This window comes from Gopherus evgoodei, chromosome 2 (genome assembly GCF_007399415.2).
Source record: "Gopherus evgoodei ecotype Sinaloan lineage chromosome 2, rGopEvg1_v1.p, whole genome shotgun sequence".
Classification (NCBI taxonomy): domain Eukaryota; kingdom Metazoa; phylum Chordata; order Testudines; family Testudinidae; genus Gopherus; species Gopherus evgoodei.
In genome coordinates, this window is record NC_044323.1 from 32,118,470 (window position 1) to 32,139,123 (window position 20,654).

General features: G+C 45.4%; 1 protein-coding gene across 5 annotated transcripts in view; it reads left to right on the forward strand.

Annotated features, from left to right (window-relative positions):
* MPP7 (membrane palmitoylated protein 7) overlaps positions 1–20,654 on the forward strand; it is a 360,464-nt gene that overhangs the window by 285,328 nt on the left and 54,482 nt on the right. For 3 of the 5 annotated variants that reach the window (XM_030550282.1, XM_030550283.1, XM_030550286.1), the window contains 3 exons: positions 18,001–18,021; positions 18,126–18,137; positions 19,285–19,326. The exons of 1 other annotated variant lie outside the window; for it this stretch is intronic. In XM_030550282.1, the coding sequence (XP_030406142.1) occupies positions 18,001–18,021; positions 18,126–18,137; positions 19,285–19,326 (75 nt within the window). The remainder of the gene's footprint in view (positions 1–18,000; positions 18,022–18,125; positions 18,138–19,284; positions 19,327–20,654) is intronic. One more of the 5 variants, XM_030550284.1, reaches the window with a different exon arrangement.

The window sequence follows — 20,654 nt, forward strand, 5'->3', positions numbered from 1 at the left end:
TTTTGTTTTTGCCATAGGTTAGGAGTGGGGACAGAAGCTTCTAATATGTCATCCCCCTTTTGTTCTGATTCCTTGGGTTCTGAGGCAACTCAGATCAGATGGAGCAGCTTTGATTGTGCCAAGTTGACGCTGCTGTTCGTGATACTTAAAATTACTAATTGGACCAGTCTGAGAAACGCCTTCCCCTTGATCTGATCCTCAGCCTTCTGGCTCAGCTCTGGTGTCTCACATATTCTCCAGGGACTCCTCACCCTAAATAGAAAAACACTCCATTTGTTAAAGGATTGGTTTTTGAAGAGAGATCCCTAATTCACCAGGAACTCTCAGACCAATAGGGTAATGTCCACAAACCTAACATCAAATACAGCTTAGACAAACAGAACCTAACCCGACACTTGGGGAAAGTTCCATTTCTGGTTCAGGAATAAAAGATGGCAGGTAGATGTTTGCCCTCTTCTAGTATAGGAATTTTCCCAGGAAGACTTTGAGTAAGGAACAGCCTATGAAACCCTGAGGAGACAGATATCTGCTTTAGGGATGCCAGCAGGGGTCCCATTGAAAGGTTTTCCCAATGTGGTTAATCAGTTCATGAGGTCAGCCAGAAATATTTTAGGTAGACGGCAGAAAGTGGTCCCAGTCTGAAGGCTCGTTTGTTTTTGCAGAACTTTCTTCCTCATCCCCTTCAAGTCTATAGTTTGTTTCTCTTTTCTGGTTGTTGATTAAGGAGGCCTTACTGGTGACCATCAGGAAGGTGGGAAGAGTTTAGAAGCACTCTTCCTGATTCTTCATAATGATTCTTCGAGTGCTTGTCCCTAAGTGTATTCCACTGTAGGTGCGTATGTGCTCCATGTGCCCAGAGCCGGAGAATTTTGAAAGCGATGTCCACTGGTCCACACATGCGCCCTTGTTCACCTTGTGCCTCTGATAAGGAGATTAAGAGCAGGGAGGGCTGACCGCCTCTCCAGTTCCTTCTCACTGCTGCATGGTCCAGATTGGAACCTGCAGGGTCCCAAGCTTTGTTACTTTATCTGTGAGCATATATATCTGTAAATAGTTTTCCAAGTTTTTAGAGTTTAAAGGTTTATCGGATAGTTTTCGTGTTTTATAGTTAGTTAGACTCCCTGACCTGGAGAGTGCCTCCTACCCTGTACTCTGTTTTGGGTACTGGGCTGTGTCCAGAACTCTGGGCTTCAAAATTTGTGCTTTCCTGCCCATGGTCCTTCTCGAGCAGCGACAACCACCAATGCTGCTTTTACTGTCTTGGGGAAGCCCACATTGCAGCAAAGTGCAATATCTGCTATTTGTTCCCCTGTCATACTCAGGAAGGGCGGGAAGTTTGCCTTAGGAAGCACCTAAAGGACAATGCCATAAAGCTGCAATGATTTCCAGTCCAGGGATTTAGCCCCCCTCCCCTCCCCTATATTGGCCTTACTCAGCAAGGAGTGTATCTCCTGCTGCGAGATCTGACTTAGGAGTGAGGGAGTCTACCCCCAACAGATAGCTCATGGGATCTTGACAGGAGAGCAGGAAGTGTTCTCATAAGTATGAAACTAAATCCACTTCACAGAAATTGGACTCAGCCCTGCCTAAAATGAGCAAGTCTTTAAGCTCTGCCCAAGACTAAGTCTCAGGAGCATGAGAAGAGAACTCATAAGTCTAGGGCTCTGTCAGCACCAATTCAGCAGCAGTGGGGACTTTGGTACCTCTGAAGCACAAATCTCCGAATTTGTCAGTACTGACAAAAAGCAATCGTCGAGAGCCTTGGCTACCCAAGGTACCAACTTTGTTTTCCAGAGATGTGATACAGACTGTGCCTACTGCAGTTCCATCGGTTTGGCAGACAGGATCCCTCATATTCCATTAAGTGCCGAGACCAAGCTCCTTCTGAGGGCATCTTCGCTGTCCCAGAACAGTTGTTGCTCTTCGAGTGGTTGTTCATGTCCATTCAAAGTAGGTGTGTGCGTGCCGCGTGCACGCCAGCCAGAAGATTTTCCCCTAGCAGCATCCGTAGGGTTGTTCTGGGTGCCCGCTGGAGTGGCGCCACCACGGTGCCCTATAAAGGGGCCCGCCGACCCTCCACCCCCTCAGTTCCTTCTTACCGCCGGTGACGGCTAGCTGGAACTTCTCTTGCATAGCAATCTGGCAATGTCCTATCCGTACCGTTTAGTTCATGTATCCAGTTAGTTAGTTAGTTAGATAGATCTTTGTATATAGTTTTCGTAGTTGGGGGTTCCCCCCCCCAGTCTTCGTCGCCCACTGGGGGCGTGCCCAGGTCCCCCGGGTTCAAACTCTGTAAGGACTGCGGGAAATTCATGCCTAAGAGTGACCTGCACTCTGCGTGCTTGAGGTGCCTCGGAGAGAACCACCAAAAGGACCGATGCTCTATCTGTAGAGGCTTCTGCCCGTGAACTCTTAAGAACAGGGCTCAAAGACTTAGAGTCTTCCTGATGGAGGCGGCCCTGCAACCACCATCGGACCCAGAGCCAGCCGAGGCAGGCCCCAGCATGTCGTCCTTGATGCAGAGTGTACCGGCATCGGCATGAGGACTTGGGGCCCAGCCCAAGTCATCCAAGACCCAGCACCGGGCGGAGTCAGATCATAGGAAGTCGGCCTCAATGCAGCACCACTCACCTTCGCCAATGCCCGCCAAGAGAAAGAAGCCGGTGAGGGATCGGTCTCCCCACCAGGACCCGAGGCCGACTCCGCCAGTGGGGCTAAGTGGACAGGCTTTGCTACAGCTCCCCGAGGTTCCGTCGACTCCCACACTGCAGAGAGGGCGGTCGAGTCCGGACCAGCCCAATTCTCTGGGCCTCAGCAGAGACATATGCCCCCCATCGACGCCGAATGCGTTCGAGGTGGCATCAGACCTGATGGGTCTCCCAGCACCGACCTCCCCGCATCGTAGGGAGTTGCCTACTGTGGTTTGCCCACCAGTACAATCAAGAGGCAAGCCAGCCATGCTATCGCCTCCCTCCCCACACCGAGCTGCAAAGGCGGCACCAGACCAGAGGAGAGGCTCCCCGCCGCCTCGGCACTGCTCACCTTCAGCGCAGGGCGCTGCTCCCTCCAGGTCTTCATACTCAGAGACCTCAGACTCAGAGGCGGACTCCTATCACTCCAGCAAGTCACGGAGCAGGAGATCGATGTCGGGGGCGAGCCACCAGGGTTACCCGCAGTGGCAGCAACAATGGCAGCCGCCCTTGCAGTGGCCGTTTGGACTCCCTGGGCCTACCATCAGTTGGTAGGCCAGGCGTTTGGCCCTTGGTCACGATCGGCTTCGGTGTCCTCTATGTTGGTGGCGCTGGCACAGCAGCCTCCCCCACCGGCACCGTTGCCGGGCAGAGGTGTGCCTTCGTCAAGTTCAGCACCCCCTAACCGGGCAGCAACACTGACAGCGGCTTTAGTTCGGGCTCCATCGGCACCACATGATATGCCAAGTCGCTCACTGGCGACCCTGGTACTGGCCACGGTGCCGCATTTGGACTTGGAACTGGCACCGCTATCTCAATACCGTGTGCTTGCAGGACCCCGAGGGGCCACATGCACCGGAGGAAGGGCCACTCCATGTAATTTCCTCATCTTCCTCCCCAGACGAAGCGGTCTCGGGCACGGCTGCAGCACCGGCCCTGGAGGACACCCAAATCTTCCAACAACTGCTCCGGCGAGCAGCTCAGAACCTCGCAATCCAAGCTGCGGAAATTGAGGTGGACGCGGACCCTGTAGTGGACATCCTGGCCCCCTCAGGGCCATCCAGGATGGTCCTTCTGCTGATAGACGATAGCAGATACGTCCCGCACCCTATGGCAGACACCAGCCTCATTGGCCCCTACTGCCAAGAGAACGGAGTGGCGCTACTTCGTCCCCTCTAAAGGGCACGAACACCTGTATACCTACCCTCCCCCGGACTCACTGGTAGTAGATGCAGCTAACCAGCGGGAGTGTCAAGGGTTCCAGGGGTCAACGCCAAAGAGCAGAGACGCAAAAAGACTTGAGCTCTTTGGCAGTAAGGTGTACTCCACGGGGGGACTCCAACTCCGTATTGCCAATCAACAGGCAATAGTAAGCCGATATGGCCACAACACATGTTTGGCCATGTTGAAGTTCGCGGAGCTCCTTCCCCAGGATTCGAGATCAGAATTTTTGGCCCTAGTGGAGGAGGGCAAACTGATCTCTCGAGCCTCCCTCCAGGCCACCTTAGATGTGGCGGACTCAGCCTCGTGCACCCTGGTCACGGGCTTGGTCATGCGACGGGGCGCCTGGCTCCAGGTCTTGGGCCTGCCCTATGAAGTCCAGTAGACAATCCAAGACCTCCCCTTCGAAGGGCAGACGTTGTTTTCAGAGAAAATGGACAAATGTCTCCATAGTTTAAAGGACTCGAGGACCACGCTTCGCTCGCTGGGCTTGCATACCTCCGCTACCCAGCGCAGACAATTTAGGCTGAAGGCGGCCCCTCACCCACACCAGCCACAGGCTCGCCAGGAGCTGGGGTGCATGCGGGGTAGGAATGGCAGGAGGCGTCATCAACGTCACCCATCCGGCCAGGCATCTGGCCAATCGAGACCACCATCTGGGCCTAGACCCCCTATTTGATGGTACGGTCAGGACGACCTACCAATCAAGACTCTGGATCCTTCCACCCCTACCTTTGGGTCACGTCTGTCCCACTTGTACCGTGCCTGGTCCAGAATTACGTCAGACAAATAGGTTCTCTGCACAGTAGAGAGGGGATATTCTATCCAGTTTTTTTCTCTCCCGCCCCACCAACCCCCTCCCCGTCCCTCTTCAGGGATCCTTCTCACGAGCAACTTTGGTTCAAGAAGTGAAGTACCTCACGGAGGCAGGGGCGGTGGAGGAAGTCTCGCGGGAGCTCAGGGGCTTAGGCTTCTACTCCTGGTACTTCCTCATACCAAAGGCAAAAGGGGGCTTGAGACCCATCCTAGACTTGCGGCGGCTGAACAAGTTTGTGCGAAAACTCAAGTTCTGCATGGTCTCCCTGTCCTCGATCATCCCCTCCCTGGATCCAGGAGATTGGTATGCCGCCCTCGACTTAAAGGACGCCTATAATTTCACAGCACTGCTGGTACCTCAGGTTCGTCGTGTCCAGTGTCCATCTGCAGTTCACTGTGCTCCCATTTGGCCTGTCAGCTGCCCCCCGGGTCTTCACGAACTGCATGGCGGTCTTGGTGGCCTTCCTGCGCAGGCATGGCATCCAGGTATTCCCCTATCTGGATGACTGGCTCATAAAGGGACGCTCCATGGAGCAGTTAGAGACCCAGGTGCTGTTCATCAGGCAGACCTTTCTCGATCTGGGCCGCCTCTTGAACGATGCCAAATCCATTCTGTCTCCAATGCAACGCACAGAGTTCATAGGAGCGATTCTGGACTCCACACACGCCAAAGCTTATCTGCCGGAGTCCAGATTCCGTGCAATTTCCAAGCTCATCCTCGGACTGCACCACGTCCCGGTCACCACAGCGCAAGTTTGCCTCCAGCTGTTGGGCCACATGACAGCATGCAGCTGTGTGGTGGTCCTCGCCAGACTACGGCTTCGCCTGCTGCAGTCCTGGTTGGCGACAGTTTATCGCCCGATCAGGGACCCCCTGGACTCTGTGGTGTCCGTTCCCTGCTTGGTGCTATGCTCGCTTCAGTGGTGGCTCACCTCGCGGGTAGTCTGCATGGGCGTTCCTTTTGCTGCCCTACAGCCCTCCCTCTCCTTGGTGATGGACGCCTCGGATCGAGGTTGGGGAGCGCACCTGGGACTTCTCAGGACGCAGGGCTTGTGGTCGCCAGAGGACCTAGAGTTGCATATCAATGTCAGGGAGCTGAGAGTGGTCCACCTGGCGTGTTTGACCTTCTGGTCCCACCTGGCCGGCAAGTGTGTTTCAGTCCTTTCGGACAGCACTGTGGCAGTCTTTTATATCAACAAACAGGGGGGTGCACGCTCCTCTCCCCTCTGCAGGGAAGCCCTCGCGCTGTGAGATTTCTGCGTGCACAATGCCACCCACCTAACGGCATTCTATCTTCCGAGGGAGCAGAACGGGTTGGCGGACACCCTCAGCCACTCGTTCCAGGATCACGAGTGGTCCCTTCGATGGGACATTGTGTGCTCAATTTTCCAGCTTTGGGGCTTTCCCTGGCTAGACCTGTTTACCTCCAGGGAAAACAGGAAGTGCCGACGGTTTTGCTCCCTTCTGGGCCGCAGTCAGGGGTCTCTGTCGGATGCCTTCCTTCAGCCATGGGAGGACGGCCTGCTCTGTGCCTTCCCTCTGATCCCCCTGATAAACAGCGTGCTTTTAAAGATTTGCAGGGATCGCGCCAGGGTAATCCTGATAGCTCCGGCGTGGCCACGCCAGCATTGGTACATGTCACTCCGGCACATGTCCGTTCAGGCCCCCCTGATGCTGCCCCTGTTCCCAGACTTGATCACACAGGACTGGGGCTCCCTCTGCCATCCGAACTTCGAGTCCCTTCACCTCACAGCCTGGATGCTCCATGGCTGAACCCGGTGGAATTGTAGTGTTCCCAGCAGGTCAGGCAGGAGCTGCTGGGTAGCAGGAAACAGTCAACTAGGGCCATCTACCTGGCTAAATGGAAGTGCTTCTCCATCTAGTCGAGTCAGAGGGGTCACGACCCGCTGGGAGTTCCAATTCCTGCTGTCCTTGACTATTTGCTTCACTTACGACAACTGGGCCTCTCCCTTTCCTCCATTAGCATTCACTTGGTGGCCATATCCGCCTTTCATCTGGGAGAGAGGAGTACCTCAGTGTTTGCGAACCCGCTGGTTGGGCATTTCCTCAAGGGTATGGACAGGCTCTTCCTGCATGTGCGTCAGCCGACCCTTGCTTGGGACCTGAATCTAGTCCTCTACGTCCTCTCGAGGCCTCCCTTTGAGCTCTGGCTTCGTGCTCCCTGCTGTACCTGTCGTACAAGACCGCCTTCTTGGTGGCGATCACCTTGGCCTGACAGGTGTCGGAGCTTCGAGTGTTAACACAGTCTTCTGCAAGGATAAGGTCCAGCTGAGACCTCATACAGCTTTCCTACCCAAGGTCATTCCACAGTTCCCCATGGGCCAAGATATCTTTCTCCCAGTGTTTTATCTGAAACCACACGCCTCCAGCGAAGAGTGGAGGCTACACTCCCTGGATGTCTGCAGGGCCTTGGCCTTTTACATAGAGCGTACCAAGCCATTCAGACGCTCAACCCAGCTCTTTGTTGCAGTGGCAGAAAGGATGAAGGGGCTCCCGGTCTGCTCTCAGCGAATCTCTTCATGGATTGTGACTTGCATCTGGGAATGCTACCGTATAGCTAAGACCCCTGTCCCTCCGGTCACAGCCAACTCCACTAGGGTGCAGGCCTCCTCTGCGGTGTTCCTGGCTCAGGTTCCGACTCAGGAGATTTGTAGAGTGGCCACATGGTCCTCCATCCACACGTTCTCGTCTCACTATGCCATCACGCACCAGTCTAGGGATGATGCAGCGTTTGGTCGCACAGTGCTCCAGTCTGTAGTGATCTCCTACCCCACCTCCTAAGGTTAGGCTTGTGAGTCACCTACTTTGAATGGACATGAACAACCACTCGAAGAAGAAAAAACGGTTACCCACCTTTTAGTAACTGTTGTTCTTCAAGATGTGTTGTTCATGTCCATTGCAACACCCACCCTCCTGCCCCCCTGTCAGAGTGCCATCAAGAAGGAGCTGAGGGGGTGGAGGGTCGGCGGGCCCCTTTATAGGGCGCCGTGGTGGAGCCACTCCAGGGGGCGCCCGGGCCGACCCTACAGACGCTGCTAGGGGAAAATCTTCCGGCTGGCCTGCACGCGGCGCACACACACCTACTTTGAATGGACATGAACAACACATCTCGAAGAACAACAGTTACTAAAAGGTGGGTAACCGTTTTTTTCCTGCTCTGTTGGATCCCTGACTTTTGGGAGGAGTCCATCTTCCTTTCCATCTTCAGGTTATGACTTCCCTCCAGTGACACTGCCATTGGATCCGGAATCAGCTTTCTCTTCTTCGGGAGAATGAATCTTTATTTCCTTCTTCAAGACATGCCCTCTCATACTGGAGGCCTGGACCAGCTTGGGACCAACCTCTGCCTCATCACCTGCCTTGGAGCCTTTGACACCCCATGCGATAGAGACCTCTGCATCCCCTATTGAGTCTGTCCTCTTGGCCATACTGGGGCTGTAGGACTCGAAGAGTCGGTCCAGTCTGCTAAGGAGTTGTCCCATTCCTCCCTTCTGAGGGACAACCTGAGCTGATCCAATTGAGGAAGAGGAGTACCCACCAAATCTGATGATTCTGCTGCAACCATTGTGGTTGCCATGGTCATCTCCAGATTTCTTTTGAAAAAGTTCAGGATCTTCAATATAAGCTCCTGGACATCCTCCAGTTCCCTTGTTTCAGCTAAATAGTGCTCCCTGTTAATGAATCCATCCTGGAACCAGTTAGAGCCATCTGGCATATCCCAGCTTCCCATACCCTTGCTCCTAAGAGGGCAGAGAAACTTTACTATGTCCCAAGCCAGCGGGGCAGAATTTCTGTTCACTCATCCTGTCCCTAACTTTTTCATCATCCAGGCTGCCACAGATATATGCAGCAACACTCTCAAACTATCCTGACTGATAAGGAGGGCAAGCATCTCAACTTATTGCGAAGGAAGGTCTACTCTTCCTGTAGCCTTCAGTTCCGGATAGCCAATTACCATCCACTAATGGCTAAGTACGATTTCCTGAGCTATTCAAAATGTGCAGACTTTGCTGACAAGCTTCTGCAGTAGGTCAGAGCTTGTTTCTAGGCTCTCATGGAAGAAGATAAGATGGTTGCCAGGACCACTCTTTGATGAATGATAGATGCAGCTAAAATTACTTCAAGAATGATAGTTACTTCCATTGTAATGTGCAGGATCCTCCATCTGCCCTGGGCAGGAGGCCAGGGTGCCCGAGAGCAGCCCCCCAGCTCATGTACCTGCCCCTCAGCACGCCGCACAGGGTAGGCAGAGGATCCAGGTCTCCCCACAGTGGCCTGAGGTCCCTGGGTAGCTTTTACCATGGCCTGGCTCTGGCTTCTGGCCTGGCCACAGGGTGGGGCCTCTGGGGGAAGAGGAAGAGAATGGGGTGGAACCCTGTGGTGATAGGGGGCTAAGGCCCATCTCAGCCCACCACTGGGAAAAGCCCGCAGCCCCTGCTGCTATTCCGCTCCTTCCTGAGGCTATTATGCCCATGTTAAAAAGTGGCATGCCCCCCTGACACCTTTCTCCCCCTCTCCCCCCGATTGCAGCGCCCCTGGGGTGTGGGTGGCCCAAATATTCTTTGTGCTCATGGTCCCTATAAACATCATCTGCCTCATCTGGGTCTGCCATCTGCATCCTCGCACCCTCCTCCTACTTGAGTACTGCTTTTCAGGCATCCTCTGTGGGATACGCATAGGGACCAACAGTCAAAGAAGAGAAAGTTACTTACCTTATAGTAACTGGAGGTGTGTAGTCCCTATCTGTATTCCACTCTCTGCCCTCCTTCCCCTCTCTTTCAGCTAATCTTTTGATTTGTTGTAGACAAGGAACTGGAGCGGTGGTTGGTTTGCTCTGCTCTTTATCTCCTCGGTCAGAGGAACAAGGTGAAAAAGTACATATGCGTGGACCTAAAGAGTCTGCTTTCAACATTTTCTGGCTCCGGGCACATGGAGCACATAGGTACCGACAATGGGATACAGATGGGGACCACACATCTTGAAGAACCTCCAGTTACTGAAAGTGACTCTTATACCTGAACTATAGCCATTAACTTTCATTCATGAAGTTTCCATCCTACTTCCCTCCTTTTGTTAATAAAGAGCCTTTATGGTATTCCATAGAACAGAGATGTAAAATTCTGCCTGCCTTGAACCCAGGACTTTCAAAGGCCTCAAGTTAGAGGATAAGATCTCTCATTTTGTCATAGTGAAATTGGTATGCACTTCTATTTAGGAAGCATACATTGCCAAAGGACATCTCTCTTGGGGTAAATAGCCAATCCCTTTGGGGAATGCTCTTATTGTAGACTGAAAAAGAAACTGCCTCAGTGGGAAAGATCTGCAACAGTGACCTGATAGCTGGTCTACAAGTAGCCTTGTCATTATAGAATTAATATCAATGTATCAGTGGACACAGTTTTTCGCTATAGTTTGAGATGGTGTGCCCCAAATCCTCTTTTCAGTACCACAGCTAGGTCTCTTATGACGCACTGGAAAGTATATCTTAGTTCTAGTTATTGTTGGGGGAGGGAGAAAGAGGGCATTTCTTGCAAGTCACAGCATTTGGGATTCATATGTAAATTCACTTTCCGTGAATGGAGACCACCATTCTGAAAGCCCCACTTAGGACACATCTCTCACTGTATTGTGCAGGTCTTTTGTTTTGTTAGTGTTTGAAACTATAGAGGCTTCACGTGAGAGCATATTGGGCTTCATTAAGCACAAATTGCCTACCAACATATTTCTAGGTGCTGGAGCTATCTAAAGCATAGCCTAAAGAAGCAGTGTCTTAGTCCCAGACTGAGGTCTCCTTCACAGAAATATTTTACAAGGAGAGATCAAAAATCCTTAAGTGGCTTCCTCAGAGTGTATGCTGGAAGTGTATGTAGGACAATAGTATTTACTTGTATTGTATCCATAATATCAACTATATGGCAAAGCTCTTTAAGTACATTAACAGTGTTATGCATTTAATAATATGGATTCATAATACAAGCATCCTTAAGATGTTCTGTGTACAGCTAATCACATTTTTAGTATTTCAACTCTAGGCTTAGTGTCTATCAATCAGGGATTGTTTAATAATATATATATTATTATATATAATTATAAGTAAATAAGATTATATAAGTAAAGATAAGTAAATGTATATTCTAGTGATGCAAAGAAATAAAGTAAATGACTTTTGGAAAGTTCCTGTTAGCCCATATGATTTTGATTCTCCATATTTACCCCATAATAAAGCATGTTGTGAATGTATATTCACTCTGTGACACACATGTATGTCATGAGCCTAAATGAGTTGGCTTATTCAGTAAAACTGGTTTTTTTGTTTTGTTGCAGAAATGTATAAACATCTATGTTCTACAAAAATCATTCTGCTTTCAGAAACTTTACTATGAAAATTTCAATTTGTATTTATAGATAAATTTGGTTTTTCCCCCCAAAATAACAACCTCGGTATAAATTATCAAAAGAATGTGTTTATAATGGCAATGATAACAGAATTTAAGAATAGTGCAGCAAACAGGTAGCAGTTTAATATATGCACTGCTAGGCACAGTCAACTACTTGTTATGTAAATGTCTACATTGCCTGGAAATAAGTAAAAGTAAATCCCCTAGCATTGTAGGAGAGAAGAAAATCCCTTCCACGCATCTCCTTCTCTTCTTCCTCGAAGAAAATCTTTCTCACATGACATTGGTGGAGGTGAAAATGTCTCACACATGGCTTTGGAGGAGTTTGCAAAACCACACGCTAATTACGGTGGATTGTGTTTATTAGCAACCCCTTGGTTGCCAGCAAAAAGTTGCCATCATCCAGCAGTTACTAATAAGCAGAAGATACCATTCCAAGGTTGCCACCAGGAAAGGAAGTGCTGGCTGTTCCCTCCCTGGCTACAGACCTGCAAACCTGCCTGCGGGCAAGGCAGCAGTGGGAAGGAGGAAACCAATGGGCTGCACCATACCTCTCCCTGCACTCTATGGGGGTTGGGGCACAGCACATCCCAATGCTTCCTTCTGTGGGTGCAGCCCCCTGCAGGGCATAACCATGAGAGTTCAGGAGAGGTACTGTGCAGCTCTGGCAACTAGACTGCAAACACCCTCCCTGCTATTGCTTTCCCACAGCCTCCCTTTCTAGTCCACAGCTTCTTAACTCCTGTGTGGTCCCTGTCCTTGCTGTGGGGTTCCAGACACAAAATCAAGCACTGGTACAGGCTGAGCAATGGCCACAGGCAGGTTTGTGGGGCTGCAGCTGGGGAAGGCCTGTTCCTACACTTTCTTCCATGGCTGCAGCCTTGCACACTTGTCTGCAGCGAGGGTCTTTCTTCCAAAAAATGTTGTTAATAAGCGGTATGTCATTGCCAATATTCTAGTCTCATTAACATTAAAGTCAATGGGATGGGATTAGTTCCTGGCAAATGTTGCTATTAACTGTAAGTTTGTTAATATCTGGGTTGCTGTTAAACGGTGTCTAATGTACTTTGGAAACTGGGAGAAAATCATAGTCTCCTTGGAAAATGGGAGGGTAGGTAGTGATGGAGTGACTGTATATAAGTAATGTGATGGAAAAATTGGCAACCCAAATGGAAGAGGCATTGAATGAAGATAAGGATAGTGAGCTGAAGAATGGGAAGAAGAGAGAGAAATTAAGGATGGGGAAGCACAGAGGAAAAGTAGGAAAGTGACTTTGAGATGGAACCTGGTGAGAGGGGTGAAAGCTAGAACGCAGGAGGATGGGAGAAACAGAAACAGCTTATGGCCAGAGGAGGAGAACACAGTAAATGAGTTGGAAGATAGAAAACAGAGCAGGGGCAGTAGTACCTGTTCCATTGTTAAGGTGTGTTAGAGTTCAGTGTTTGCAGGATCTTTAGCCTTTATTTTGTAAAAAATTCATTGAAATGGTAAAATACAAAACATAGACTGTAAACTTTGAGCACTATTTGGATTTTTCAAAATGGTTTGATTAAATGCAATTTTTACTCAAAACCTAAACAGTGTCCTCTGCAGTGTTAAAGCAGAATAAGTTCCTAAATGTATGGGAATATGTGACAGTCCACTGTGCTGATTTGTTGATGTAATTGATGTGAAAGCTCACAGAGGTCACTCTTTAAGGTTTTATGTTAGAGTGCAAATTTGGTGAAGTTGAGGTACTGTGTTGTTTCTGGATATCTGTTGGCAATAGGCATGTAAGCCTTCTAGGATGTTGGGTGTTGTTATTGATAGAGTTGTAGACATATGAAAATGGAGGAATGCACTCTTGTTTCCATTCTTTTAAGGTGCTGGAATATATCCTGTCACAACCTTGACTGCCTCTCTACATAACTTTTGTTGCTAATTAACACTGCAAAAAAGTTAGACTGAGGAGAAAGCACCGAAGAAAGAATGAAAAGATAGGCCAACATGTACAACAGAAATTAAGAAAAATGCAGTGAAGGAAAAGAAAAGGAATAGACACGTGAGACAGAGTAATTTAATCATATTTATATTAATGTATAGAAAAATTGAATTCTGCAGTCCTCATAAATAATGTTTTTTTTATTTCTGTATATACACTAGATTCTGGCAAACCGATAAGTTGAATTTGTGGACTGCTCAAAAGTTAGGTGAATCCCCTGTTCTGCTTCTGTTCTGTTTCTTCTTCTTCTTCCACATTTTCTGCTCCTTATTTCCAGCCCCCTTCTACTCGTCATCCTCATCCTACAGCACAATCAACCTGAGATTCAATGGACCCTCCCCATTTCGTTAACTTTAATGGTCCCTAATCTCAAATCTGCCTCTGATGTGTAGGGTCTTGAGTGTGAATACAAGAAGCTTAAACCTGGTGTGGAAATTGAGGGGAATCTGTTGATTCTTGTAAGCATTTCACTAGTTTTTCCATGAAGTGCACAGTTATTGCATGGATGCTTCAGAGAATGTGCACTTCAAGGTACCGCAAGTGTAGTATTTACAAGAACCATACTGATTCCTCTAGGAAGTCATCCATTTAGGATGCAGTGCCCCAGACCACAGAAAATTTGATTGGCATATGTGATCCATGAAACATATAAAACTAAAATCCATTACTAGTCAAAGAAGAGAGAATAAATCAGCCAGAGGGCTGTTTAGGGGTGAGATGGTCCACATTCAGAGGTCACAGTTGGGCTGTTAGCTTTTTTTTTTAAGTACATTTCTAGAGCTGTGCCTAATGTGCACAGAATTGTGCACTTTAAAGCTGATTGATGTTCAACTGCTCCTGCTCAGCAAGATATTTTCAGATGTTAATAACCTTTGCTAAAGGTCTGAACTGAGTTTTGAATTAACAGAGTGGTTTCTGAATTTTTAAAATTCAGTTCTTTGAGTTAAGTGAATAAAAAGACAGCGAGATAAGATTTACTGGGAGAAAATTTTGTGTGCGCGCATGCATGTGTGCATAATGGGAGTTGTCACATTTCCAAATGTCAAGTGGCTGAATGGGATTGTCCTGAAGGTGTTCAAAAAGTTCATATTTAGGCTGAGATGAAGTGTAACAAGTTTCTGCCCAAAAGAAATTTTTTTCCGAAAACTCAGTCACTGCCAACAAATGCTGTAATGTTTCCATCTGTACCTTGTTTTACAGTTCATCTTGTAGATAAAGCAGTTATCACCTAATCTTTTAGAAATGAATAATTACTAAATTATTTCGTTTCTGTGCCCAGCTATACCAGCTAAGACATAACCTTCGTTCAGCATAAACATTAATTTGGCCTTAATAGCTCACACTGTGTTTGTTCTTACACTCCAATGTGTGTGGTCTGTGGTATGAAGAAACAGTTCATCATTCACAGGGTATATTTTACACTAGCTGTAGTCCATAACTTGTATTAACTCAGGGAAAAATATATTCAAGGTAGAAAGAGATGTTCAAACATGTCTGCGCTTGAAAAAAACATTCATCTTGTGTTTTGAGGCTAAATGCAGATACTTTTCTGTGAGCAAAGTTATTATTATGTAGCCTTTCTAAGACTTAAAAACATCTCACTTTAAATTTTGATTTAACCATATATGATTGGCACCACATGAGCAGGAGGAAATATTTAACTGCGGCCAAATGGTGTTCATTCAAACAAGATGTAACTGAGTTTGTCCAAAGATGAGTGTCTTTTGAATTAAAGATCACATTCTACCAACAGTACAATTTAAACCGAGTGAAAGAATGAATACATTGTACATGGTACTGTTTTATTTGAGGGACAAACATTTAGGAGAAATATATAATAGGACTTTAGAGTTCATTACAATAAGACTCTTCAAGTTTGAGACTTGAATCAGTCTCAGCAACTGCATGTTTAGATACTGTAACACCCTGTGCACATGAAGCTAATTCAGAAACAATGTCACAGTTTTACAGTTTTAATGTCACATTTTACTGTTAACTTAGCGTGCTAACATCTTTGTTCACACAGAAAATTTTTGCACTTGTAGTATCTTCCATCTTAGGATCCCCATGAGAACATTAGTCTCATCACACCACTCTGAAATAGATGAAGCAACTGGAAGTGCAGAACGATCCAAGTTTCCCAAAGTCATACAAGAAGACCCCAGCAGAGTTGGGAATAGATCCCATGTATCTCTGCCCTCAGTCCTAGGCCTTAACCACAAGGCCATTCTTCTTCCATTTCCAAATTATCTTGTCATATGTTTTTAAATCTGAACCTATAGCACAATTAAGTTTGCTCACCTTAAATTTGCTTTAAAGCTTTATCTTTTTTAAATGTCCCTCTGATCCACAAAAAAATGTATAACCTTTCAATAGAGCAAAATAGTTTAAATGTCAATTGCTCTGCTAAGTTTTTCATGTCTAACAACAAATTTGTTTATAATTGAATGTAATCACTCTAAATTAACAATTATTATTTATTTGCATTATCATGGGAGCCTTCATCATGGACCAGGACCCTGTCGAGTTTAGGCGTTGTACAAATCCAAATTCTTGTACAATGCAGTGCCTTGTTTGATCGCTAGAGTCGAACAGAATGTGAGGGTTAGTGCAACATGTACATTTGCCCAGGAACCAGAACAAAGCTTCTGTGTCTAATTTTAAACCTACCAGCCTTTAACAACGTTTCTTTGACAAAAATATGGTGAAGGAAAAATTAGCAGGAGTTAAATATTTAACTCAGGGCTGGATTGGAAGTCACAAGCAATTTAGGCACCCTTTGGAGTGGCCCAAGGTTTTGAATATGACAAGTCAAAGCTAATAATAATTAGCTAATAATAATTCAATGATTTATAGTTCTTTGTGTGCCTAATATAGCATTTGTGCATTGTTTTAGTCTAGCATTCTGGCTTTGAACGCTGTATAAAATCAATAAAAACATTAACTTCCTAAATTAACTTTGTATTTATGCTTCCTTTCTTTCCCCATTCCCCCATTATTTTCTCTCTTCCTCCTGTTCATCTTGGTTTCTCTTCCTCCATCTGTTTTAGGTGGGTTCCTTCAATCTATCTTTTTTATAAATTTCCCTCCCTTTCCTTCACGATGCAGAAAAGGACTAGAGGTTACAGTGAACGAGAAGCTGGATATGAGTCCACAGTGTGCCCTTGTTGCCAAGAAGGCTAACTGCATTTTTGGGCTGTATAAGTAGGGGCATTGCCAGCGGATCGAGGGACGTGATCCTTCCCCTCTATTCAATATTGGTGAGGCCTCATCTGGAGTATTGTGTCCAATTTTGGGCCTCACACTACAAGGAGAATGTGGAAAAATTGGAAAAAGTCCAGCGAAGGCCAACAAAAATGATTAGGGGGCTGGAGTACATGACTTATGAGGAGAGGCTGAGGGAACTGGGATTGTTTAGTCTGCTGAAGAGAAGATTGAGGGGGGATTTGATAGCTGCTTTCAGCTACCTGAAAGGAGGTTCCAAAGAGGATGGATCTACACTGTTCTCAGTGGTAGCAGATGACAGAACAAGAAACAATGGTCTCAAGTTGCAGTGGGGGAGGGTTAGGTTGGATATTAGGAAAAACTTTTTCACTAGGAGCGTGGTGAAACACTGGAATGGGTAACCTAGGGAGGTGGTGGAATCTCCTTCCTTAGAGGTCTTTAAGGTCAGGCTTGACAAAGCCCTGGCTGGGATGATTTAGTTGGAGATTGGTTCTGCTTTGAGTGGGAGGGTTGGACTAGAATGACCTCCTGATGTCCCTTCCAACCCTGATATTCTGTGATTCTATGATTTATACTTTTTCTCTTTCTTTTCAAGTGTTTGCTACCTCCTTCCTCGTGCTCACTTTAAATTCTTCCCTTCTTTCACTTCTCTACTCTCCATTCTGTCTTCTCTGTCCCTCTGTATTATCTTAGTTGCCTCCTCCCTGCACAGTATTCAGTCGATCTCCTCTTGCTCACACCCATGCATCACACAGTTCAATTAAATAAGATTTTATTCACATGACAAGCTGTACCAGTGTTGCCAAAATTAGAGACAGACACTTTATGCATATGAATACCTGCTTCTCACATGCAGAGCTGCTAGTAGCTTGTGGTAATTCACACATCTCCTAGTAACTAGCCCCCAACTTTGGAGTGGGTAGGTAATTATCCTGCAAAATTATCTGATGTTCAATTTTACAACAAAGTATACCACCTATAGGTGGCTGTTACAACACTTTAGAATACATCGGGACTTGTTGATATCCCTGGTAGCCTCTTTTCATCAGACTAGACCCCTTAACAGTAGCCAAAGAAGAAAGACTACAACAGCTGCAGGGGAACCAGGAGTGGAAATTCCTTCTTAAAAACTCTTTTTGGCTCAGCACCACGCTTTCCCCATAAGTATGATGTCACTTGTTTCCACTGTTGTTCTTTGGTAACATCACTTACTGTCCCAGAAAAGCCAAGGATCCTTAATTTATTACAAGGATTTATTATAAAATCCTGGGTTGATTGATTAAACCAGTCACATGACCATATGAGGGGGCTTAGAGCCATTACATAGCGCCACCCTTAATTCAAGATAGATGACTCATCGCAACTGGATAAGATTATAGGTTACCGTTACTAAATCAATAGCTGAAAATTCTCAGATAAGGATTTTAGAGGGCATATGATAATCCCGCTGTGCCTTTTACTGTCCTCATTCTTTCAGTTTAAGCATGACTTCAACATTTAAAGACTAAATCACTGTAGATAAATTGGAGCATGACTCTGCAGCATAACAGTTGCTATCTGAGAAGTTTTTAGAGCAGCTAAATATAGATGTATTTTTCTTATTTATAAAGTATTAAATAATAATACTTTGTTTTTTGGCTGTTCTAAGATGAGGAAATGGTTGAGTGTGGTAGGTACATTTTTTTCTTCTTAGATTTAACTTTTCATTCTTCAGCTGTGTTTTCAGCTCATGTAATGATTTCCTTTCCTATTTTTTTCCTTTGTGCTTCTCAGAGGAAATTGAAGGTATATGTACAAAAGTTTCCCTGCATAGCCCAGTAATTTTATTTAGAGAACATGTGTTTAGAATAAAACTGAATGTAGTTCAACGTTTGTAATTGATGTTATATGTACAAAATTTCCCGTTCCCTCTACAACGTCAAATATATTGAATTAGACCATCTCATATTGAGAAAACAGTTTTGGATATCACTCAAACTAGTCTTAGATGTTTCATATAGTGGTCAGGGTTTTATCTTTATTTGAATATTGGGAAATATAGATATTTACAAAAAAGAGCAACAGTGCCATAAAATAATCTTGGCAGAACTTGCTAAGTGGGATGGAATGGAGGAAGGTTAATTATATGACCCTAAAAGATCTTCCATTCATGTGTCATGGCAAAATACAGTAGCTCATTAACTGTTTACAAACAGAGTATAATTAGTGTTGAAGAATGTATTGCTTTGAAACACGGCAATAAGTTTATTCATGTAACGTATCCCTTATTTTTTCTCAGTATATAGCCTAGGTTGCAGTAATAGTCACACCATATGTTAAAGCAGTAGCAGCTGATCTCTTCTAGTTTTAGTTTACTTGAAGGGGCTTCTGTTTATAAAGGCATTAGAACTTGTAGCTCATAATTTTGATCAAAAGGCCTTTAGCATGTAAAAATATACATTATAACTATTTTATATCAAATTGAAAGAGTATGTTTTTGATCAAAAACCTTTCTGTCTAATCCACTGAGCCAAAATTATAAGCTAAAATCTGATAATATATAGTTTACCAAAGAGCTTGATTTACATAAAGTATTTTTTTGCCTTTTTAAGTGGCATCATATTTTCCTATTTTCTTTATGTGATAAAGTATAAATAATGTAAAGTTAGAAATCTTTTTAAAATATTTGATTGTAGTCATGAAAAAGGCACTGCATGAAAAGGTAAAAAGATCGAAGTGTGCATGGTGCAAAATTCCAGAATTCCTCTAGCTAAAATATAAAACAATAAAAGTTGTTTTATGTTTTTAAGCAATGGCATATTAAAGCTTTTTTATGTTATGCTTTGTACAGTTGTCATTTTAAGTAACTCTTCTTTTGCATTTATGACTGGGCTTCTAACTATTCTGCTTTATTTCTTGGCTTTTGTTCTGTATGCTTTTACACTTCGTCCAGAAGATGCTGAATGTGCTGGTTACAACAGTGGAACCTATATAGGTGAGCAATTGGTTATGAAAGACAATTTCTTCCTTTCTTTCAGGTTCTTTTTCTTGTAACTGCTGTGTCACTTTGTTTTTCTGGTAATTTGCATCAAAGTTTCCTCACAGTGACAGCGCATGATAAGAGCATGAATTTTGAAATCAAAAACGGCTCACTGGATTTGACACAAAGGAATTACTTATTTACTGTGACATGTTTTTACTATTCTTGACATTCAGGAGCTGTTAAAATACTATCTTGATTTTCAGCTTAAATACCTGTCTCAAGTTTGGGGTGAAACTAAAGTTACTTAAATATATTAAAGTAAGTGAAAAATACATTTATTTTAAAATCCCTACCTACTGTATCGTGAGGAAGGTTAGTGAAAATTTAGACCGAGATTTTTTTAGGTTTGATCCACATTTATTTTACCTTTTATTTCTTTATATCAGTTTGCAAAGTCATTTTAGGTGGGATTGGGTGAGGGTGAAAGCAAATATGCATGTGTCTTCTTCTACACACTCGAAAATAAAATAAATCACAGCAGCATCCAGGATTTAAGCTTGACTGTAAAATAAAGCAGTGCTCAACGTATTAGTGGAGAAGAAAACACCATTGGTAAAGACAACAGTTATGGTGGCAGGATTCAAAATTATAAACAAAAGGAAAATTTAAAAGAATGTCCTGAGAGGAGTGTTTTGCCCTTTTAAACAGTTTTACATGATTTTGTCATTACAGTGGCCTATGGCCACTTTCTGCCACCCCTCTAGTGCAAATTGAGCTTAAAATGGCCAGAAATAGCCAACAGATAATTTCCCCCAGTGCTCAGGAGCTCTGTGCTTGGAGAAAACTGGTTGATGTGGATTTGCACCAGTCCACCCTTCCCCCATCTCCACTGATCCCTCACAGTAAGGAGAAAAAATGGGGAAGTACATGGCTGAGAGCTCTGCTACATATAAACCTACCCTGGTTTAAGAACACTGACAGAGTTTATGCCATTGATATAAGCTAGAGCTGCTCTTCAGCAACCACAACTGGCTCCCTATGACCAGCTCTCCATTGTAAGGCAAAGCTTGGGCAAGGTGGAGAATCCAGTCCAGTGAGTTCAGTGACCTCGCAAATAGATATCAGAAGCACATGCTAATGAGTGCCACAGGCATCTACAGCATGTGCTGAGACAATGATTTTAAAGCCCTGTGCATCTAATGGAAGAGGGCAAGTATCAGAAGGGTAACCGTGTTAGTCTGGATCTGTAAAAGCAGCAAAGAGTCCTGTGGCACCTTATATACTAACAGACATTTTGGAGCATGAGCTTTCGTGGGTGAATATTCACCACATCTGACGAA